At 33.7% G+C, this 25,563-nt stretch overlaps 1 protein-coding gene across 2 annotated transcripts in view; it reads left to right on the forward strand.

The window, feature by feature from the left end:
* The window catches only part of LOC145293733 (uncharacterized), a 27,965-nt gene extending 6,362 nt beyond the window's left edge, over positions 1-21,603 (forward strand). The window contains exons 1-4 of one of the 2 annotated variants that reach the window (XM_080140184.1): positions 2,361-2,700; positions 7,704-7,945; positions 17,600-17,863; positions 20,953-21,603. In XM_080140184.1, coding sequence (XP_079996310.1) covers positions 2,502-2,700; positions 7,704-7,945; positions 17,600-17,863; positions 20,953-21,534 — 1,287 coding nt within the window. In that variant the 5' untranslated portion in view covers positions 2,361-2,501 and the 3' untranslated portion in view covers positions 21,535-21,603. Of the gene's footprint in view, positions 1-2,360; positions 2,701-7,703; positions 7,946-17,599; positions 17,864-20,952 lie in introns of those variants that run through there. The other variant, XM_080140185.1, reaches the window with a different exon arrangement.
* Positions 21,604-25,563: the final 3,960 nt, after the last annotated feature.

Here is a 25,563-nt window from a genome sequence, read left to right on the forward strand (position 1 = left end):
GTCGGTTTTGCAGTCAACCCATACCTCGCGACATGACCTCTCACTTTCTCCGCTGTCATCTCTGCTTCCTCCACGAGAATGTCGTCAATGTATGAACTAGTGGCCTTGTCCACTGTACAGTCTTTACTCAGCACCATCTTCAGCACGGCAGTCATAATTTTGGGGGCTGAGCTCAGCCCAAAGCCTAACCTTGTACCGAACCAATTGATGTTGCCAGAGTTTTTCATCTACATGAATCTAGAGATAAGCCGACTTCAGGTCGACAATCTTAGTGGCCCGCTCCATCCTCCTCCATTTCATCATAACCTCTTCGCATACGTCAATCCCCTTTCCAGTGTAACCTCTTCGCATACAGTGTGGCAGGCTACGTATCTGTTTAATTCTCTGAAATCCAGTACCGGTCTAACTTTGTTCTTTGTGGGTTGAACAACCGCCAGTAATGGTAGCACTCCTTTTTCTTCCCCTGTCCACAGTTTCAGAATTCCCTCCTCTATCCACCTCTCCACTTCTTCCTCGAATCCTATTCTTATTTCTCCTCGCATTGTTTTCTCGTAGCAGCTTACTTTGTTTCGTAGTTCCGGAGATCCATTTCCATTCCACCGTCCACCTCTCACCATCGAACCTCGCCAGGAAATCATCGTCCTCGATGCAGCAAGCCTCCAGTTTTTGCGTTCTGATATTTCTATCACCTTCCACTCCTGCCATTCCTACTGCGCCGAGGCGTCCAAAAATTACTTGGCCCCCTCTCAACGTAGCCCCCCCCCCAGTTGACAACTTTTTCGAATCTATGTGTGCAGTAATACAAACCCCTGATCATTTAAAAACTTCTAAATGTTTAATTAGAGAGTGTATACTTTTTTTTTAAACGTACAAATTACGATAACCTCCTCCATATAATACATATACTATGCAAAACGTAAAAAATACACTTGGTAGTGAGGAGGTGGCGTATATTAAAAGAGTAGATCTTTATAAGATTTTTCAAATGTTTTCCTTGTAATTGATTGAAAATTGTGAAGCAAGATTTGGTCTTTAAAAACAAAGCCGAATTGCATTTGTTCGTCGTTAATCCTATTTGAAATGTCCGTAAACAATTAAAAAGAATCGACAATTGCTTTGCAAAATAAGAAAATAGTGTAGAAACAGAATAGTTAACAAAGACTGTCCCCATGCCAAGAATGAGTTTCTACATAATAATATTATTATTTCGACAACCAGTCTTAACATCGGGGGGGGGGGGAGTCTCTGTTAACTATTCTCTGCCTTCATCTTATGAAAGAACGTTTATATTTTTTCTCCCAAATCTGAAAGATTTCGTCAGCTATTAGATTGAGTTGCTTTGCTTTACTGTAAAAGAAAAAAGATGATGATGATGCGGCAAAGACGTCACGTTTTTTGCAAATATTTCAGTGGATTATTATTGATTTGACACTAATATATAGGGGGGTCAGGTCCGCTGAAAATAGTTTTTGAAGACAATTTGAAAAAAAAAAAAAAAAAGTTCTTGGCCTTCAAGTATCTGTTCTTCAAATGCTTGAAGGCCAAGAACGTTTGTTTGTTTGTTTGTTTGTTTTTCTAATAGGAGCCAGAGAATCGTAACAAAAAGGGGGGGGGGTAAATATTTTCTAAAATTCCTTGTCTAATTTAGCAAACTTAATTTTCGCTAATTGTCTTCGAAAACTGATTTCATTAATAATTAATTTTCGGCAAATGTGTATTTCAGCGGCGTAAATTATCTGACAGACAAAAATTTATAAAACACATTATTAGATTCAAAGGCTGAAGTAAAACCGAAAAAATTTAATTTTTATTATTTTTTTCAACATTTTTTATTAGACAAAATGTATAACAACGGAGGCCGCTAGTTTTGAAATTTTGGCCTTTGTAAGGCTTGCCGGATCGGCCATTTTGAGGCCAAATTTGGCCTTTTTACGCTCTTGCGTGGCACCATGATCAATGCAAGAGCCTAAAAAGGGTCAAATTTGGCCTCAAAAAGGCCAATCTAGCAATCATTACAAAGGCCAATTTTTCAAAATGTTAGCGGCCTCGATTATTGTACATTTTGTCTAATAAAAAAATGTTGAAAAAATAATAAAAATAAAATTTTCTTCAGGTTTTATTTCAGCCTAGGGTCTAATAACGTGTTTTATATAATAATAAATGATTTTTATAAATTTTTGTCTGTCAAATAATTTACGCCGCTGAAATACACATTTGCCTAATTTTCTGCTTTTATCGTTTTTGTAATTTTTGGGCTATTTTCATTACTGCGACATGACAATTCAGTAGATACCATTGGTTTTACATGAAATGTAATCTGTTCTCCAAAACGACGAAAAAAAAAAAAAATTCCATCAAGGGGCATAACTCTTATTTCTTTAAAAATGCGAAAGCATGGCGACCTCTTATTGTTGTTATTTTCCATTCTGGTATCAAAAACATAGATAAACTAACCAACAACAAAAATTTTAATGTCTGAATTTGAGTTTTCGTAACAATCGATGATGTCGCTCCTTGGTTGCGTGCATTTGTGCGGACTGTGTCGCTACCAACGGATTTTGGCATCAATAAACAACGGATTGACATTGAATGTGATAGTTTTTCAAGGCCAAAAAACGAACAATAAAAATATAATTTCAAAAAAATTACACATTTCAAAATCAAATTTTAAATTTGTTTCTTTTCCAGACAATCAAAAAGGTATTTCTTTCCCTTTTTTTTTTTTTTTTTTTTTTTTTAATGATTTTTTTATTTTTCAAGAGGTGTGCAATGCAAATCTAAACTGAATCTCATTTTAGGTAATTGTTTTTGAAAGAGTAATTAATAGGAAGTATACTACGCTATACACGTAGATTATTTACTGTGAATTTAGGTAAAAATGGCACATATAAATAAATAGAAAATAAAGTGATCCCGTTTTGGTCAAAATGCGTAAGAAAACCAACTAAAGACTTATTTTCAAAAAGTTGATGTTTAAAGGTGGCACTCCCACTCCACTACTCCAGTCTGTTTTGAACAAATATCACATTTAAAATTGTCGCCGACTAGTGGTTTTCATGATATTATCCAATGTATTCCATATTGTTTTCACTGGTGGCCATGTTGTTTTTTGCGCGCATTCAATTTTTGCGTGCACGCAACAATTCAATTCATGTGCGCAAAAGCAACATGGCCTTCAACAATACGGAACACGTTGGATAATATAATTAAAACCACTTGTCGGCGACAATCTTAAATGTGATATTCGTTCACAACAGACTGAACTACCCTTAAAAATTAACTTTTAAAAAGTAAACCTTTAGTTGGTTCTCTAGCGCATTTTGACCCAGTGTTATTAAAAACTGGGTGCACCAAAAACTGTTTGTAAAAATAAACAATTATACAAAAAAATTGTACGTATGTGTTAGGTTTAATAAAAGACAATACACCAAAAATTACGCAAATTCATCAATTTTTTTAACGAGTAAAAATACATTTTAACGGCGAAATGTCTTGTTCACTATTTTCTGCTTGTATTTAAGATCAGTGGCCAAGGGACATAATTCAGAGTTTAAACATCACACAGGCATAATAATAGTACCGGCTAGAAATCGTTTACTGATATCAAATTTGATTTTATTTGATAAAAACAAACACACTGAATGAACTTGTGTACCTTTTAGTGTATGGCCTCGGTTTTTATGAAAAAAGGATTAGGGGTGGGATGGGATGCCATAGAAGTCGCAACAAAGAATACATGAAATGGACAACGTCACCAGCTTTGAATGCTACAGTTTTGATTTCAGTTTCGATTCTAGCTGATGGCACTCAAATACTTTTTTTTTTTTACTTTTGAAATCACTCTACAATAATATATACGAAATCTGAACGAATTAAAATATCATATTTAAGCGTATTTTACACCTGGGAAAAGCAAGCCCCAATCTCCCCACACCACCCCGCTAGTAAAGATATATTTTTTCTCGCGAATCAGTTTTCAGTGCTAAGCGATTTTAGCTAAACACTGACCAATCAGATTGCAGTGTGCTTTGATTCCATCTGTCCTCTTAGCAACTTCTTTAGCCCTACTGGGAAATATAACCAGTCAGCAGAGAGAACCCGGCAAGCATTGAAGAAAGATCTCTCTTTCTCGCTCTCTCTCTCTCTCTCTCTCTCTCTCTCTCTCTCTCTCTCTCTCTCTTTCTGTCTCATCTTCATTTATGGATGCTCTAATATCGACGATCTTTGCCTGAAGATAACTACTGCGACATCGCAGAGGGACTTCAATTCTTTCTTTTCCTTGTTACAATCCATTCTCGAGTGGCCTCTTTACCTTGATAAGTGGTGATGCCTATGTAAAAAAAACAAAAAAAAAAACTTTCTGCTGTTGTTTTTTTTAAAAAAAAAAAATGTTTTATTGTTTATTCTTTGCTACATTTCCGACTATTAATTAATTGTTGTTTCTGCATTTACCAACTTGCGATTTCCACAAAGTTTTTCGGTCAGTATCTTGCAGGAATAACTGCAAAAAGTTGGACAAGGATTCCTCATTTTTTAATGAATGTGCCATTTGTTTTTAGCTAATACGAATCTATGAAAGCTACTTTTTTATAAATTGGAAGAAGTAAAAAATTAATTTTAATTGCACAGGTTAGGGTTGGGGTTGGGTTAGATTTTTTTTTTCTTTTTTTTTTTTTTACACAGTGGTCACCACTTATCAAGGCCCGGAAGCCACTCAGGGATAAGGGTTATTGCAAGTACATTACGTTAGTGTGGAGATTTGATGAAGTGGGCGGTTCATTAGGAATTTGTTAACGTTGGACTTGAAGACATCCAAGTTGTAGTCAGGTGGGAAGCAGGCAGACGGAACAGAGTTCCACAGGCATGCAGTTCTAAGAAAGAAGCTTTGTTCATGGAATCCATGTTTTGATTTAGGCACAGATAAAGAGTGGGGGAAATTTTTCACAGTGGATTCGGCTAGACAGGTGTTTTTCGTGAAAGATTGGCGAGGGGGGACCAGAGATTGAAGTTCAGACGAGCACCTGCCATGGAAATAACGATAAAACAAGGATAGGCTCGCAACGTCTCTTCTGTGGGAGAGAGGTTGCAACGTAGAGAAAAGGGCATCCCCCACTAAGCCACGAAGTCTATTTTGTACTCTGTCAATAGATACATGTTAGTAATTTTATTGATTTTCCATGTTTTCCTGTTTATCATTATAATTTTTTCTGAGCATTTCGTGATCAGCTGCTTCCGGTTATTTCATTCAGCGGCCAAGCATATTCAAGAAACTTCATGGAAACCGTGCGTCAGTAAATGCAGAAGTTCCAATTAATCCATAGAGGTGTAATCTAGCATCCCTAACATGTCATGTATATATATATATATATATATATATATATATATATATATATATATATAAGAACAAGTAGTTAATAAAACATGTTAAAAAACACTTTGAAAAAGGAAGCACAAAATAAAGTGGTTAGTCCTTAATCTGCGGAGTTTCGGAGAAATACTTTCCTTCTCATCAGAGGGTAGGATTTAGCAAAATGCGGGATCGGATTTTGCTTGCAAAAGTATTTAATGAAACTACAAGTAAGTAATAGATCTTACTTGGTAACAAATAGTGAAGCAGAGGATAATAGGATGAAGAAAAACGTGATTTTACATGAATGGATAGTCTGGTGAAGGGTAAAATATCTAATAACGGTAAAATCCCAAAAAGTTGATTAAATTTCCATTTCCACAAGTAAAATCCAAGGGAATCGCGTAATTGCAAGATGGTTCAAAGTAATCCAAAAGGCAGAAATCCGTGGAATAATTCACAAGGAAAAAGTGAATGAGTTCAAATAATATTATTAAAATAAAGATAAGATGTCCGTAGGAAAAAGAAATGGAAGAATTTAAAACATGACTGTCAAGGCTGGGCTGATTTAAGAAAAAAAAAAGTATAGAATTGATATGTAGTTTGCTTGAAGCATTGTGTGGGCTAGGTATGTAGTAAAGATTTAGAAGGCTATCACAATGCGAGGAATGAGATATAGTCAGTGTTGATGAGAGAAAACGAAAACAAGTGGCGATTTACAAATCAATAAGTACATCCATATATGTCTATATATACATATATTTATTAAATTGTATTGAATACAAATGTCTTACTTATTATGCCTTTCACAATATCCATAATATATTTTTTGGGGAAAAAAAATTCCCCTTTTCAAATGGTGGATGTGACAGATCGATTCAAAACATGCTGAATGATGAAGTGAAAAAATGAATTGAATGGCAATTGAATTGAATGAAAATATATATATATATATATATATATATATATATATAATATATATATATATATATATATATATATATATATATATATATATATATATATATATATAGGAGAAAACAGTCAACAAAACATGTTAAAAAACACTTTCAAAAAGAATTAAAAACATTTAATCTGAAAAGGAAAGCCCTTAATCCGTGGAGCCTATATATATATATATATATATATATATATATATATATATATATATATATATATATATATATATGGTAAAATTGGTAATTAGTAAAAACTTGAAGAGAGTGCTCAATACTATTGCAGAGCAAATATGTGTTTTATTTTTTTATTACCGTTTTATCTGTTTGGCTACGTATGTTTCAGATGAACCATATGTAGCCAAACAGATAAAATGGTAATAAAAAAATAAAACATAGATATATATAATGAATGCATATATACATATATATATATATATATATATATATGTATATATATAATGGATGTATATTTTGGAGATGAAGATTGATAATTATATTTTTTATTATTTGAACTATGATTCTCATCTTGGTTGTTTTTTCCACAACATTTCGGCCGATGTAACCTCCGACTATCTTCAGGTGTACTCACACTGGATGTTAATGGTGAATAGTGAAAAATGTTTGGTTTTTGATTTCCTAATAAACATAGCTGTTACAAATTCAAAACGTAAATAGCGCCAAGTCGTTCTTTTTTTTAATAAATCTGGGTTCATTCGGTTTTTTTTTTATATGATGAATGTATATTTTTAAGATGAAAATTGCTAATTATTTTTGTATTACGAGCAGTTTATCCCAGCTTTGCTCAGGCCCTATAACTTTACATGCATATATATATATATATATATATATATATATATATATATTAAAAAGTTCAGGTAACCTACATCTAAAATTTCAAGTGTTTAGATCCAAAATTGACAGAGGAGTTTAATAGAATCTGCAGAAGTCAACTTTTTCAACTTTGACCTCTTGGCAGCCAAATTTTCACCCAAAAATTGAATTAAAATCTTGCTGCATACCTGAATACCCTTTATTGAAAATTTCAAATGTTTAGACCCAAAATTGGCAGAGGAGTTTGGTAGAGTTCTCAAAGGTCAAATCGTTGAATTTTGACCCCTTAAAAGCCAAAGTTCTGGCCGAAAACCGATTAAAAAGATTTTCCCAAATCTCAATACCCCTTATGTCAAATCTCGAGTCTGTAGACCGAAAATTGACAGAGTTATTTGGTAGGGAAGTGTACACACAGACAAACACACATACACATGGACATTTTAACTTTTATAGATAGATATAGATTTATGTTTTATTACTATTGGTAAAGTTTCACAAAAATCATATATGTATATTTATTCAAATATTTATTTATTTATGTTATTTTTTTTTTTTTTTCTGAACAGTTGACAAACTTTTAAATTTTTATCCGGAACCAATAAAATTAGTGGAAGATCTGATGCAACCTTTGACCTCTGTGAGTCCAGCCAGTCAAGCGAGTCTTTTGTTTAAGCCATGTCTGAAAGCCACAAAATGGAAAGCAGTCCTTCAATTTAAAGATCCTTTTCCTCTCACCGTGATTGGCTGTGCAGATTGTCATCACCAGGCAAAACTCAACGCCTACCTCCAGGCCTGCGAGGTGTTCTCGGTATGCAAATTTCAATTTGTAGTTTATGTTATTTTGTTGGTTATTGACACAGCTGAGCTGGAGCTCCACTGCATCCAGGCTGCCTACTTCCTACAAAGGTCCAGTCCACTAGAGGATTGAGGTTGTGACTAGTGTAGCCTGGTGTTGGTGGCTGGTCAGGTATCTTTTCCAGCCAGTGCTTGCTTACATTAGTGATCTTTCAAACCAACGCATTTCAGATGAAAACATTATTACGTGTCATGGAAAACAAGTGTATAAATTTGGAAAATTACGAAAAATGATCCAATAGATGTGCTAGATGTATTTTTACTAATGTTGGGACGATTAATCGGAATCCGAAAAATAGGAAGATTTGGGGGGTATTGGAATCGGTATCGGAATCAGAAAAATCGATGCCTATTTTTCGATGCCAAAATGATTCTTTTAATTGTCTTTTTTTATTTGATTTTGTTTAAAGTAAAATCTTCCGTTGCTGGTAATAATGATAAAATAATAAATATTTGTTGATTTTAAATTATCAATAAAGCTAAAATCGATAGATCATCCTCCACAAGTGTATTTTGACATTTAGGAAAATGTCTGCATATTTAACATGTTTTTTACGAAGATCGGGGAAGATAAGAATCTTATAGTTAACAAATTAGAGATTTATAAAGAGTGGGAATCTGGAATTTAGCACGGAATCAGGCAAAATAATGGAATCGTCCCATCCCTAATTTTTACCAAAATGTCATCCACAATTATGTTCTGAAATTCGTTGGTTTAAAAATGCCGGTGCCTTAATTTGTCAATTTAAGTAGAGAGTTATTTCCCTTGTTTAGCCTACAGACTTGGTCACACAACTCTTTCGGATTTAAACATACAATAAAACTCAATAATTCGATAAATTTTAATTTTACTTGTTATTCTTTTTCTACTAGATCATTTTTTTCTGTAATTTTTGGAATTTATATCAATTTCGACATGACACGTAAGTACATTATAAGGTTTTCATGGTTTTCACCTGAAATGCATTGGTTTAAAAGATCGCTAATTGGTAAAGTTTCGCAAAAAGTCATATCTGAATATTTATTCAAATGTTTATTTATTTATGTTATTTATTTATTTTTTATTTTTTTGAACAGTTGACAAACATTTAAATTTTTATCCGGAACCAATAAAATTAAGTGGAAGATCTGATGCAACCTTGGAATTTTTCCAATTCCAATATAAGCACCTAAATTTCTTTATTATAAACTTCTTGGATCATCTCCCTTTAAGAGAACTCTCACAACTTTAAAATGTGTGAATGATTCTTGTCCCTTTTTTTATTTTTTGCCAATAGAGATCTTCCAAGATCCCCATTCTCTAGGTGTATCAGAATTTTTGACACCCCTAACACGAAAATGTGAATAAAATATAAAAAACTCGTAATTTCTCTTTTAAAAGTGGGTTGTTTATTTTTTTTATGGATTATACTTCCAAAATAAACTATTAAAGTTATATAAAAAGTAATAGAAATATTATTTTTTTTTATTTATTTACTTTAGTAATGAAATTAATTGAATTTTAAGAGTTCAGTATTTTTCAATTTTTAAACTTTAAAAATCTATCAAAATTTTTCTATGGATTAAAGTTTTACGATATTTTCAGGGTCAATGTGAAATTTTATGCTCTTTCTTATAAACTGAATATAATATTTTAGACAAACGTTTTTTTTTAATTCACGCCTCCCCCATTTTGAAATGTCTATTAAAAGGTAAATAATTGATTTACTCACCAAAGTTTTATATATCACAAATTGAAGATAAAAGATCAATAAATAATATATTCAAATTTAAAACAAAAAAAAATAGTTTTTTTTTAGAAATTTACCTGTAAAATCCGAAGTTTAAAACCTTTTTTTTGTTTTAAATCACGTTTTTTTTTTTTTGTTTTTTTTTTTAAATGAAACCTTGGTCCTTGCTTCTTTAATTGAAAAAGGAAATTAGGGTTTGAATTACATTTTTCGAGTAGTTATAAGCTTGGAAAGACAGGGGGTGGAATTATTCAATATTTTTCACAAAGTTTCTGACACACCTACCCATTCTCCCACTTTTATTTTGACCTTGGCCTCCCCAATCGTTTTTTTATCTGAGAAGGACACTGTCTACTGCCAAACTCCACCTATATTTAATTTCTTACTACTTAAATCCCACTCCCATTTCAGATCAATTTTTTTTGTTTTAGATCAATACCAGAAAACAGTGGCTGCTCTATTTTTAGAAAGGGTTGGGAAGGTCTTATTAACCTGCTCATTTTATTTATGATTTTCTTTCTTTTGGGGTATTTCAATATAGTACTCCCCGTTATTTTTCAATGAAAGTGTATGTATATTGTTAAGTTTTGAGACATTTGTGTTGAACAAAGATGGCGGCTAAGTTCAGATCAGTAACCAAGATGGCGACCAAGAATCAAATGCGGTCCGTCGCGTACTTAACCTCTTAAGTTCTGAGATATTATGTTGAACAAAGATGGCGGCGTAGTTCAGATCAGTAACCAAGATGGCGGTGTAGTTCAGATCAGTAACCAAGATGGCGGCGTAGTTCAGATCAGTAACCAAGATGGCGGCAAAGAATCAAATGCGGTCCGTGACGTAGCAAATGGCGAACTGATTGAATCCAAAATTCAACGATTTTTATAATAATTTTGCGACGTTTTGATTGGTTGTTTAGCACAGCCGTTGGTTATAAAAATGATTGGCGAATCCATTCGTCTCATACCCCCCCCCCCATTAGAAGTCAAAAACTTTTTACATATATGTTTTTTGCAAATAAAACAATTAGAGATATTTCAAAAAGTCCATAGAGTAAAAAGGTTGGGAAGGTCTTACTAATCTGCCTGTTTAATTTATGTTTTTTTTTTTTTTTGTCTTTTTGGGTCTTTCATTATAGTACTCCCCATTATTTTTCAATGAGATTGTACATATATTTTTTGTCAATAAAATTCAAATAAAACAGTTGGAGATATTTCAAAAAGTCTATTGAGTAAATTTTATATTGTCGTGAAAGTTTTCTTGGTTGTTATTTTCCCAATGTTTCGGCCTATGTAACCTCTGACCTTCTTCAGACGCATCTTTTCAAACTTGAGAAATCTTTCTGTTGACCTTGGTAACCTATGTGAAATTTTGAACTGAATTTATTTAGTCTACAGCGGTTAGGGTTCGGGTTCTCATTCCATTAATCATGACCCAGTAGAAATATTAAGTAATTTTCGTGTTTATTTTATTCTCAATTATTATTATTTGTAGTGTTGACCTGTGGCACAACAGCTAAAGGCATTGAGTTACAATCAGTTCTATGTGACAGTCTTCTGGAGGTTGGTTGGTTGTTGCGGCCTTCACCCTAGATCAGTTAACAAACAACCAGTGTTGTTCAGTGGCTATTTCCACTTCAAGCATAAGCGATCGGCGGAGCCCGTAGAGGGGCGGGGGTGCGAAGGATCATTTCAGTATCCTGTTTCACTGTCCTGAGCCAGGTCTTGAGTTGGCCACCGCAGAATTTCTTCTAGTCTTGTTGTGGTGCTGGGTCGATGATCTCATAAATGAGGTCACCTGGGTTTCGGCAAACCAGCGAAGGCGTCTGACAAGGAGGGATTGTTGAAAGGAGCGTATCTTGCTGCATGCCTAGACTGTGTTGTTGGATATAAATTGTTGCTAGTGGACACGTAGTATGCACCGTAGGCAGTGATGGTCGAATACCTCTAGCTTGCGATGGTCACTTGGCCAGATTTCGCAAGAAATGAAATGAAACTGCGGCACTAACCCTAATGTGGGTTTAACTATGTTCCTCCAAAGAGTATGAAGTTCAGTCAGATGTATATCAACGTAAGGGGAGATTTTTGCAACTCTTGCAGCAAGATGTTGACATCTTCTTACATACAGCACCTGGTATTCCCAAATTGGTCACCCATCTCATACTGACTAGTCTCAAAGTTGCTCAACTTCAGTGATCTAGTAAGAATTGGTGTGTCAACATGATTATTAGTGTTGGGACGATTAATCGGAATTGGAATCGGGAATTGGAAAAATCTGAGCTTTTTGGGGTATCGGAATCGGTAAAAATTTGCACCTATTTTCCGATGCCAAAACCGATTTCTTTAATTATCTTTTTTATTCGATTTTGGTTTAAAAAAACATCTTCTATTGCTTGTAGTAATAATAAAATAATAAATATTTATTGATTTAGACTTTCAATAAGACAAAAATCTCTAGATCACTCTCTCACAAGTGTATTTTTACGTTTGAGAAAACATGCACATGTAAGATGTGTTTTTGCAGTAAACAGAACGAAATAACACTTTCATAGTTAAATATTTAGAGATTTATAAAGAATCGGAATCGGGAATTTAGTACGGAATCGGTAATTGTATCAAAATCGGGAAAAATATTGGAATCGTCCCATCACTAAATGCATTGGTTTAAAAGATCGCTAATTGGTAAAGTTTCGCAAAAAGTCATATCTGAATATTTATTCAAATATTAATTTATTTATGTTATTTATTTATTTTTTTATTTTTTTGAACAGTTGACAAACATTTAAATTTTTATCCGGAACCAATAAAATTAAGTGGAAGATCTGATGCAACCTTGGAATTTTCCCAATTCCAATATAAGCACCTAAATTTCTTATTATAAACTTCTTGGATTATCTCCCTTTAAGAGAACTCTCACAACTTTAAAATGTGTGAATGATTCTTGTCCCTTTTTTTATTTTTTGCCAATAGAGATCTTCCAAGATCCCCATTCTCTAGGTGTATCAGAATTTTTGACACCCCTAACACGAAAATGCGAATAAAATATAAAAAACTCGTAATTTCTCTTTTAAAAGTGGGTTGTTTATTTTTTTTATGGATTATACTTCCAAAATAAACTATTAAAGTTATATAAAAAGTAATAGAAATATTATTTTTTTTATTTATTTAATTTAGTAATGAAATTAATTGAATTTTAAGAGTTCAGTATTTTTCAATTTTTAAACTTTAAAAATCTATCAAAATTTTTCTATGGATTAAATTTTTACGATATTTTCAGGGTCAATGTGAAATTTTATGCTCTTTCCAATAAACTGAATATAATATTTTAGACAAACGTTTTTTTTTAATTCACGCCTCCCCCATTTTGAAATGTCTATTAAAAGGTAAATAATTGATTTACTCACCAAAGTTTTATATATCACAAATTGAAGATAAAAGATCAATAAATAATATATTCAAATTTAAAACAAAAAAAAATAGTTTTTTTTTAGAAATTTACCTGTAAAATCCGAAGTTTAAAACCTTTTTTTTGTTTTAAATCACGTTTTTTTTTTTTTTGTTTTTTTTTTTTAAATGAAACCTTGGTCCTTGCTTCTTTAATTGAAAAAGGAAATTAGGGTTTGAATTACATTTTTCGAGTAGTTATAAGCTTGGAAAGACAGGGGGTGGAATTATTCAATATTTTTCCACAAAGTTTCTGACACACCTACCTATTCTCCCACTTTTATTTTGACCTTGGCCTCCCCAATCGTTTTTTTATCTGAGAAGGACACTGTCTACTGCCAAACTCCACCTATATTTAATTTCTTACTACTTAAATCCCACTCCCATTTCAGATCAATTTTTTTGTTTTAGATCAATACCAGAAAACAGTGGCTGCTCTATTTTTAGAAAGGGTTGGGAAGGTCTTATTAACCTGCTCATTTTATTTATGATTTTCTTTCTTTTGGGGTATTTCAATATAGTACTCCCCGTTATTTTTCAATGAAAGTGTATGTATATTGTTAAGTTTTGAGACATTTGTGTTGAACAAAGATGGCGGCTAAGTTCAGATCAGTAACCAAGATGGCGACCAAGAATCAAATGCGGTCCGTCGCGTACTTAACCTCTTAAGTTCTGAGATATTATGTTGAACAAAGATGGCGGCGTAGTTCAGATCAGTAACCAAGATGGCGGTGTAGTTCAGATCAGTAACCAAGATGGCGGCGTAGTTCAGATCAGTAACCAAGATGGCGGCAAAGAATCAAATGCGGTCCGTGACGTAGCAAATGGCGAACTGATTGAATCCAAAATTCAACGATTTTTATAATAATTTTGCGACGTTTTGATTGGTTGTTTAGCACAGCCGTTGGTTATAAAAATGATTGGCGAATCCATTCGTCTCATACCCCCCCCCCCATTAGAAGTCAAAAACTTTTTACATATATGTTTTTTGTAAATAAAATGCAAATAAAACAATTAGAGATATTTCAAAAAGTCCATAGAGTAAAAAGGTTGGGAAGGTCTTACTAATCTGCCTGTTTAATTTATGTTTTTTTTTTTTTTGTCTTTTTGGGTCTTTCATTATAGTACTCCCCATTATTTTTCAATGAGATTGTACATATATTTTTTGTCAATAAAATTCAAATAAAACAGTTGGAGATATTTCAAAAAGTCTATTGAGTAAATTTTATATTGTCGTGAAAGTTTTCTTGGTTGTTATTTTCCCAATGTTTCGGCCTATGTAACCTCTGACCTTCTTCAGATGCATCTTTTCAAACTTGAGAAATCTTTCTGTTGACCTTGGTAACCTATGTGAAATTTTGAACTGAATTTATTTAGTCTACAGCGGTTAGGGTTCGGGTTCTCATTCCATTAATCATGACCCAGTAGAAATATTAAGTAATTTTCGTGTTTATTTTATTCTCAATTATTATTATTTGTAGTGTTGACCTGTGGCACAACAGCTAAAGGCATTGAGTTACAATCAGTTCTATGTGACAGTCTTCTGGAGGTTGGTTGGTTGTTGCGGCCTTCACCCTAGATCAGTTAACAAACAACCAGGTGCGGTGTTCAGTGGCTGTTTCCACTACAAGCATAAGCGATCGGCGGAGCCCGTAGAGGGGCGGGGGTGCAAAGGATCATTTCAGTATCCTGTTTCACTGTCCTGAGCCAGGTCTTGAGTTGGCCACCGCAGAATTTCTTCTAGTCTTGTGGTGGTGCTGGGTCGATGATCTCATAAATGAGATCACCTGGGTTTCGGCAAACCAGCGAAGGCGTCTGACAAGGAGGGATTGTTGAAAGGAATATATCTTGCTGCATGCCTGGACTGTGTTGTTGGATATAAATTGTTGCTAGTGGACACGTAGTATGCAGCGTAGGCAGTGATGGTCGAATACCTCTAGCTTGCGATGGTCACTTGGCCAGATTTCGCAAGAAATGAAATGAAACTGCGGCACTAACCCTAATGTGGGTTTAACTATGTTCCTCCAAAGAGTATGAAGTTCAGTCAGATGTATATCAACGTTAGGGGAGATTTTTGCAACTCTTGCAGCAAGATGTTGACATCTTCTTACATACAGCACCTGGTATTCCCAAATTGGTCACCCATCTCATACTGACTAGTCTCAAAGTTGCTCAACTTCAGTGATCTAGTAAGAATTGGTGTGTCAACATGATTATTAGTGTTGGGACGATTAATCGGAATTGGAATCGGGAATTGGAAAAATCTGAGCTTTTTGGGGTATCGGAATCGGTAAAAATTTGCACCTATTTTCCGATGCCAAAACCGATTTCTTTAATTATCTTTTTTATTCGATTTTGGTTTAAAAAAACATCTTCTATTGCTTGTAGTAATAATAAAATAATAAATATTTATTGATTTAGACTTTCAATAAGACAAAAATCTCTAGATCACTCTCTCACAAGTGTATTTTTACGTTTGAGAAAACATGCACATGTAAGATGTGTTTTTGCAGTAAACAGAACGAAATAACACTTTCATAGTTAAATATTTAGAGATTTATAAAGAATCGGAATCGGGAATTTAGTACGGAATCGGTAATTGTATCAAAATCGGGAAAAATATTGGAATCGTCTCATCACTAATGATTATACCTTTATATCTGGGGGTTCAAGGTTCAATCCTCACGAGAAAATCATGTTGAAACGTGAAAATAACAATCATCATGAAAGCAAGTTGTTGCTTGCTCTTCCGAAAATTAGGCACAAAGTCAGATAAGATTGGAGAAATGCATTCTGGCTGACACAAAAAGTGCTAGTATTTGTTTGTGACAGGACGATTCCAATATTTTTCCTCGATTCTGATACAATTACCGATTGTGTTCTAAATTCCTGGTTACGATACAATTACTTATTTTGATTCCAATTCTTTTTAGATTTTTAAAAATAGATATTTGGGAGAGGGAAGGGGGTGTATTCACCATAAAAACTCACGTAGTATATGCATATATTTTCATAAACGTAAAAATACACGTGTGGGGATGATCTGTAAATTTGAGTTTTACAGGTTTTGAATCAATAAATATTTTTCATTTCATCATTAATACGAGTTATGGAAGATTAAGTTTTAAACAAAAACGAACAAATAAAAACTATGAAAAGAATCGTTTTTGGCATTATAAAATATGCACAATTTTTTCCAATTCCAATACCCACTGTGAGGACACTTCTCAACCTATATACTCAACGAATTTTTTATCTATAGATTTGAAATTTGGTGTATAGAGTATTCAGACAAGTGGAAAACTTTTTAATCAATTATCATCCCGAAAAAAGGGCTGCTAAGGAGTCAAAATTGAAAAATTGGTACTTTCTTTTTTTTTTTACACAGACATCATCACATTATCAAGGCCAATAGGCCACTCGAGGATAAGGGTTAAAGAGTGTACAGTAGAAATTGGACAATATAGTATCTATTTACTATGCCTCCCCATGGGACAGAGTTAGACACCAGAGTCGTTTTTTAACATGGAGAAAAGGTACAAAAATAAAAATTGTCTCAGTCGTGAAGAATTTCTCCTCCACCGAAAGAGAACAAGAAATAGAAGTGCAACATCTGAAGAACAGATACTACACTTTGATCTCGACCAAAAAGCCAATTCAATTCGGTAAATTTGTTAACTTATATGGAACGGCTCATCAAGAACTTGTTTACGTTAGACTTGAAGACAACCATATTGTAGTCAGCCGGAAAGCAGGAAAACGGAAGACAATTCCACAGGCGTGCAGTTCGAAGAAAGAAGCTTTGTTCATGGAATCTACGTTTAGATTTAGACACGGATAAAGAGTGGGGAGAATTATTGATAGTGTTTTCAGCTAGATGGGTGTTTCTTGTGAAAGTTTGGCGAGGGGGGACCATAGACTGAAGCTCAGTCGAACACTTCCCATGAAAATAACGATACATCAGAGACAAACTCGCAACATCTCTTCTGTAAGATAGAGGTTGCAGGGAAGAGAAAAGGACATCTCCTACGAGGCTACGAAGTCTATTTTGAACTCTATCAAGGCAGGACAAGTCCTTTCTAGCAGCTCCTGTCCAGATGTGGCAACAGTATTCCATCCTTGGATGTACCTGGCTCTTATATAGATAGAGAATTGCATCAGCAGTGAGATATCTACTGAATCAATAAAAAGATCCTATCATTTTTCCAGCGGCCTTGGCAACAGATTTGATGTACGTGTTCCATTTAAGATCAGGAGTAAAGGTCAAGCCCAGAAGCTTGTCAAAACTTGAGGCCTCCTGAAGACGAGAGCCATTCATTTAGTAATTTAACGTTACGTTTCATACCAGACAATGCCAGGTACATCTGCTAGTATGCCCATAAAATGAAACAAATATCTCCTTCCTTATTTAAATTTAAGACATTTCTTCTATTTCAGCACCTTGGTTTGATCTGCAAATTCCAGACCGAAATTGTTCCAGCCAAGGAAATCATACAAAATTCAATTTCCAAGATCTCCAAGGATATTTCTAATTTCACAAGTTTCCAAATCACTTACGATTGGTTGAATATCAGCAGTCAAAAACAATGGAGGTCGACACTGAAAATATTTTGGCCAGACAATATTATCGTGTCGGCCATTTGTGATACTCTGTCCGGGGCTGAATACAAATGTTATTTATTGGCCATCATCAAATTAAAAGTAAGTTTTCTTCATCATTTATGTAGGTTACACTTGATATATATATATATATATATATACCAGTTTTATATGATTCGTGTGTCTCCCCCCCCTCCCCGCATTGGGAAGTGAATGAGATAAAGAAAAAGGAGTATGACAACAGAAAGGGGAAATGGGCTTATCAGTGGAACAATGGATAAGAAATTCATTTATTTATTCATTTGCGGACTGATATTCATAGTTGTTTTTGTTTCACCACGTTTTGGCCAACTCATCCTCGGGTCTTTTTCAAGCGATTAACCGCGACGGGATAGGAATGCTGAGTCTTGTAACTGTATCCGCTATGATTACTGCCTTCCATAGTTGTCGTTGTCTCATCACATTCTTGGCCAACTAATCCTCTGGCCTACTTTGGGTAGGCTTGAAACCGCTATCTTCAGACAATGCTCACCTGGAATTATAGAGAGTCAATGCCTCTATCCACTGCGCTATAGGCCCTGAATATATATATATATGCTCAGTCAACATATTAATATACTTGGTTGAATTAATTTGACCTTGCAAGTGAACTATAGGCCCTGGACCATTGGTACTATTAATGCCTCACACCAAAACTGAACCTCCACCACCTTGCAATGTTGAAACTGAGCACTTAGAATTAAATTCTTCATCTTTCCTGAACTTGCTTTCGTCGCTAAAAAGCACTTTTGACCAATATGAAGAGTTATGATCTTCATTGCATTTGACAAAGTCCAGATGGCGCTTTCTGTTCTTTACAGAAATCATTGGCTTGCGTCTTGCAACACATCCTCGCAAATTAAATTCCTTTAATCTGTTCTTGACAGTAGAAAAAGAGCACTTTTTAAAAAGATTGCACTGTTGTTGGATTTAGGGAGCCATTTCAAATCTGTTTCTTAGGCTGTAGATCTTGATAGCATTGTCTTCTCTGTTAGAAGTAACTCTAGTACGACCAGATTTAGGGGCATCATGAACACTGCTGGTGTTTTGGTGCTTTTGCACAGTCTTTCATACCGTTTTCTCATCACATTTCAATCTGTGGCTGATTTCTCGATTGGATAAACCAGAAAGGTGGAGATTAATGAGCTCCTGGCGATCACTAAGAGAAAGTCGTGTCATATGGACTAAATGTTACGTTGTAACTGATTTAAACTGATTTAGGGGCAATAATTTAAGCTGGTTTTAAACAAATTTGTTGCTGTGGACTTTCTTTTTGCCTCCTCAATTTTTTTTAAATTGATGTGAACACTAGAATATTTCAATTAAAAATCAAATATGAACAGGTAAAATTATAGAGGGATAAAAGGCGAATCAAATGAGGTGTAGGTTGTTTAAACAGTTACATTAAATTTAGCTTAAATTTGCAGTTTTTTTTTAAATTACAAGTGCGGACTTTCTTTTTGCCTCCTGTATATATATATATATATATACAATATTGTTTCATTCTTTATTGAACAACTTTTACTTCTGATGAAGTATATACAGTAGGACCCTGGGATACGAGGGCCCTAGGATATGTTTTTTTTCAGGTTACGATGTGGTATATGATGTTTTTCCCGCCCCTGGTTACAGTATTTGCCCCGTCTTACTGTGTTATTTATAATGTTATTTGATTATATACATGTGTATTATATACTGTACTGTATTTTTGTTACTAATTTTTAATGCCATATCCCGAGGTTCTCTGTATATATTTATAATGTTTAATTCTTTATTGAACAATTTTTATTTCTGAGGACTTCATTTTAACATGCTGAAAGAAATAAAAGGTAAGATGGACAACATCTCGAAATTTGGAATATAGGCATTTTGTTATTTACTTGTATATGTTTTGTTGTTATATTCAAAATAAATAAAAGGATTGGTATAAATAAAGGGTACAATACAATTGAATAAGCATATTTTTACTATAAACATACATACATACATACATATATATATATATATATATATATATATATATATATATATATATATATATATATAGTAAAACTGGTAATTAGTAAAAACCTGAAGAGAGTGCTCAATACTATTGAAGAGCAAATATGTGTTTTATTCATCTATTTTTTTTTATTACCGTTTTATCTGTTTGGTTACATAAGTTTCGGATGTGGGACCATATTTACAATCCAACAGCCTCGTTAGACCTTACAGAAATATATATATATATAATTTGCTGATTTCTTTCTGTCCACTGATGAGAAGAATAGTAAGAATAGCATTCTTTGAAATCTGCAGAATAAGTACTTTGTAAATTGTTTTTTTTTTTTTTTGGAGTATTCAGTCGAACAATAAATTTTGATAGTAAATTTCAACTTAGAGTTTTAACTTTCTTCCTCTTATATATATATATATATATATATATATATATATATATATATATATATATATATAATATGTGTGTGTGTGTATGTTTATAGGAAAAATATATTTATTCACTGAAGAAAACCAAAGGATCGGTGGAAAATTATGTGCTTTTGAAAGAAACATTTTTGTTTCTTTCAAAAGACTTTTTGTATTCCTTCGTGTCAACACAAAGGGAATAAATACAGAAAAGATATAAAAATATATATATTTCATATTGATATTTTATCCATACATATTTATATACATCAAAAGGAATACATGTGGATATATATATATATATATATATATATATATATATATATATATGCGTTTTATTTTTTATTACTGTATCTTTCTGTTAAGTTACATTATTGTTTCAGCTACCCGGCCGATTTTTTGGCCGTCTGTAGCTTCCTCAGGCTTTTACAGAAAAAGAAGTTTTCTGTAAAAGTCTGAGGAAGCTACAGACGGTCAAAAAAACGGCCGGGTAGCTGAAACAATAATGTAACTTAACAGAAAGATACGGTAATAAAAAATAAAACGCATATTTGCTCTACAACAGTATTGAGCACTTTCTTCAGTTTTTATTAATTACCATTTCTACTAAATATATATATATATGTATATATAAATATTACTAACACAATTTAATTCTTAGGTTTTCTTTACTAATTAATCTAAGCACAATGGGTCATATTCTTTTCTTGTAATCATAAATAAATCATTCTCTTTTTTTTTTAAACCAGAAATTGGGGCTACTGAATTTGGAAAATCATAACCTCTGGCCATATAAATGGATCAAACTCCCTACTGCTTTGAATAATACCAGTTTCAACTATCACATCTACGTTGATGCATCGAATGTTGGCTTTGGCGCCTACTTCTTCTCTCCTGAAAGTTCAGACGTGAGCTGGTTTTATGACAACTGGCCAGACTTCATTGACCAAGAAATTAAAGAACAACAGCTGAGAGATTCTAAATTCATAGAACTCTATGCAATGGTTGCAGCTCTTTACACGTGGAAACACAAATTCTACGAGCGATCGGTTTTGTGTTATTCGGACAATATCTCTGTGGTTTCCATGATCAATGAAGGTTTCAACGTGTTGAGACAACAAAAGCGGTATTATAAACTGTTCAAAATTCTGAAATGCGTAAGCCAAACTTACCACATCTTGTTGAGCGCAAAGCACATACAACGAGAGGACAATGTAGCAGCAGATTTTTTGGCAAAGAATAAAGTTGATTGTTTCCGCAAAATAGTGCCAAACACAAGGGAACAGTCAAAGAAAACAAAGAAACTGTTATTTTGTTTGCCATTAAAATAATCAAGCTTTAAAAAGTATATGTTTTACAAAATAAAACTAATAAAGAAAAACATTTTTAAAAAGAAAAAAGTTTTTTCTTTTGATTTTCCTTTTACAGATTAAAATGATGAAAAACATTAAGATTAACTGAAATTTTACCATAATTATGGATATTATTATGAAATTTTATAATGATTATGGATATTAGCAGAACTCATGAAAATTCCACGGTAGTTGAACAACGAATTTAAAACAATTTTTTAGCAAATTCTTTTTTACCTTCCAAAGCTAAAAAGAATTGATTTAAAAAATTTAGATTTTTTCAATGAAAATTCAACACAGAACACATTGTTTTGTTTTGAGTTTTTTTCTGAATAATTTTTTATATAAATTACTAGCGGGGGGGGGGGCTTTGGAGGTGTGTGTGTTAAAAAAAAAGAATGTTGACCGGGTGTTTGGAGGTGTAAAAAAAAAAAAAAGTTTTGGTGGGAAGGTAGGATTGAACCCCGAAGCCTTAACGCGAAGGTGGAAACGAAAGGGAAAAAAAACCAGCCACCTAAACATCTCGCCCACGAGGGGAGAGTAACTGATAAGCACGTTTTGTTAAGGTTTATAAAGTGAAATATACAGGTGCGAGGAAGTGGCATGATGTTTGACCTAGTTTTGCGCTGCTCCATCATTCGCTTTTCGAAGATGCGGGCGAGCTGGTAAAAGTCAGGCAAATTAAATACACACGCGACCCACGTTCTTAAGTCGTAGATATTATCATTTAGACGTGATATTAAAAGTTTTAAGAATGGGCGCTCCCCTCTGAGAAGGCCGACGAAAAAAGCCTTTTGCAGACATACACAAAAAGCAAAAATACATACATACATACATACATACATACATACATACATTTTGCCTTTTATATATCTAGATAAAAGAACAGATGTCAATTCACTTTCACAGTTTTTTTAACATTTTAAAAAGAAACTATAAAAAAAAAAGCTCACAGTTTCTTCTCAACATGACTTTTTTTTTAATTATAAAATAAAATAGCCTATTTGTGAAACCGTAAACAGACAGTCATGTTCTTTTTTTTTTTTTTTAAATTTTTGGAGAGGAAATGGTTTTGATGATTTTTTACTGATAAAGAGTGTCTATTAAGGGAGGTAGTTCGTTTCTCATTAATTAATGTTTGCAATGATCATTTTTTTTTGTGACACTGGACATACGGACAAGTAAATTAATATTAAGCAATTCTTTATTTTGTAAAATTGTGGCTGGCATGATCTCTGGCTTTAATAGGGCCGTTTGTAGACGAAAATAATGTCTTTGAGTATTCCTAAGAACCACACAAACAATTGATGAAAATTGAGCATAAAAGTTATATTTTAACAAACGAAGAACATGAAGGATATATTTGAATTGAAAGCCATTTTTAATTGCAGAGGAGTTTTTTTTTTTTTACATGGTGGGGGGATCACCACTTATTACTAAAACCAAGCTCCTAACTTTACATCATCAATGCTCTGTTCCTCATCTAGCATCAATTGAAATGTATGGCTCTCGTCTTGGGGAGGCTTCATGTTTTAAGCTCCTGGGTTTGACCTTTACTCCTGAAATGGAACACGTATATAAAGTCTGTTGCCCGGGCCGCTGGGAAAATGGTAGGATCCTTCTAGTGCTCCAGAAGATATCTCACTACTGATGCAATTCTCTATCTCTATAAAAGCCAGTACGTCCAAAGATGGAGTACTGCTGCCACATCTGGGCTGGAGCTTCAAAAAACAGCCTATCCTGCCTTGATAAAGTACAAAATAGACTTTGTGGCTTAGTGGGGGATGCTCTCTTCTCTTTCCTGCAACCTCTCTCCCATAGAAGAGATGTTGCAAGCCTGTCTTTGTTTTATCGTTATTTCCATGGTAAGTGCTCGTCCGAGCTCCAATCTCTGGTCCCCCCTCACCAATCCTTCATGATAAACACCCGTCTAGCTAAAACCACTGTCAGTAATTTCCCCCACTCTTTATCTGTGCCTAAATCAAAACGTAGATTCCATGAACAAAGCTTCTTTCTGAGAAGTGCACGCCTGTGGAATTCTCTTCCATTTGCCTGTTTCCCACCTGACTACAACTTGGACGTCTTCAAGTCCAACATAAACAAATTCCTGATTAATCGCCCCCCTTAAGTAAGACGCTTTATCAAATCTCCAATACCAATACTACAATATTATTCCATTGATTATTGTACACAAAATAACCCTTATCCCCGAGTGGCTTACAGGCCTTGATAAGTGGTGATCCCCATGTAAAAAAAAAAATATCTCAAAAATATCGCAACATATATATATATATATATATATATATATATATATTAGTGTTGGGACCGTTAATCGGAATTGGAAAAATCAGAACTTTTTCGGGTATTGAAATCAGAAAAATTTAGCCTAATCTCCAATTCCAAAACGATTCTTTTAATTTTTCTCTTGACAATAAAAAAATGAAACAAATGCAAATTTATTTATTTATTAGAATTTGTTCATTTACAACATAAGACTTAGGCCACGGAGTTGGTTATAAATCCTATTCTCAGAATAGAAATCCTATTCTCAGATTTAACATTGAAAAATTTATTTATTTTAGAAAATTTTATAATAAACATAAAATAATCATAAAATAATCATAAAATAAAATCATTCAAAAGTTTTGTAAGGGGGTGGGTGGGTGTCTGTGGTCATCCTTGTCACTCTACTTAAAGATTGTCTATGTTTTTATTAGTTAAGATTCTCAATCACCATAATACCACATTCACTCCAGGGGTCATCCGACTCAAAAATCCCAGATCGATTTTTTTTTTTTATAAATAAATCATCTTTTATTTAAAATAATTTCATTGGATTGTGGAGTGATGAAAAAACAAAAAATAGAAAAAATGAGTTAGTAGGACCCGATAAACCATTTCTAAATAATAGACTGCCCATTGTTTTCCAGCTTGCCAATCTCTAACTGGGAAAAGAAAAAATTGGTATGGGAGAGTAAGTGATGTTCTTCCAAGATGAATACGAAAAAGAAAAAAAATTGGGGAGTGAGCAACTTGGAGGTTTCCATCAGTGGAGTGTGATCATCCACTCAACTAGCTAAGAAGCTAAAAAGTTTACCTCAGAGGCTGGGATTCAACAGGACCAGAAATCGCGTGTGCCATGCTCAAGCAAAAAACACATACTCAAACTTGACTCCTCTGTGTATACACAAGTCTTGAGGTGGAAGCCATGTTTAGTTTCAGAACAGTTTCCGATGGTTAGTTGTTCTATACAAGTCCTGGGGGTGACTGGTTCTCTGTAGACAGTTCTTGAGTTGGAAGCCACAGAGCAAAAGATTCTTCTCGCGTTGACACAAAGAAAACATATGCAAGGTTGCTAAAGAAAAAGGTTTAATTTTTATGGAGCAATTCTGGTTTCTGATTGGTTCGTAGCAGAACGTGAAATTAATTTGATTTGTCAGTTCCTAGCAGCATCGTTTATAAATAGAATCTTCACACATCAGGATCTGTCATCCTCTGGTCATCTTTGCTTCTGTGTTTAGAATCGCAAATCCAAGAAGTAAAGATAACAAGGTCGCTTCTGCCTATATGCAACCACCATTCCTTTGTGTATCCTGGGTTAAACATTTCTCAACTTCATATGCAATCTTGTAACTGCAGTCGACAAGAAAGACTTCAAGCAGACTAGACAATACTAAAGCATGATCTTCATGGACTCTATAGAATAAGGGACAAACGAGATGGAGTTTCATTCTATATTGATAAACAACTTTATTTGTCATTTTCGTTAGTGGCGTTAGTAGAAGAGTATGTGTTAGTAAATTGAAGTGTTCTTGTGTAGAGATAGAATTAATATATTGCCGGCTTGTTGAGGAGAAAATAGTTCAGTTCCGTTTACACGTGTTTATAGATAGTAGCCGTCGGTACGAAGGAAGTTGGTTAAAAGAGAAAGAAAGGACAAAGAAAGAAAGGACAAAGACTCCATTATAGATCAAAAATATGCTACTTTTATCCATCTTCTTTCGAAAC

Source organism: Euprymna scolopes, chromosome 15, assembly GCF_053919585.1.
Source record: "Euprymna scolopes isolate OS-2025 chromosome 15, ASM5391958v1, whole genome shotgun sequence".
Classification (NCBI taxonomy): Eukaryota; Metazoa; Mollusca; class Cephalopoda; order Sepiida; family Sepiolidae; genus Euprymna; species Euprymna scolopes.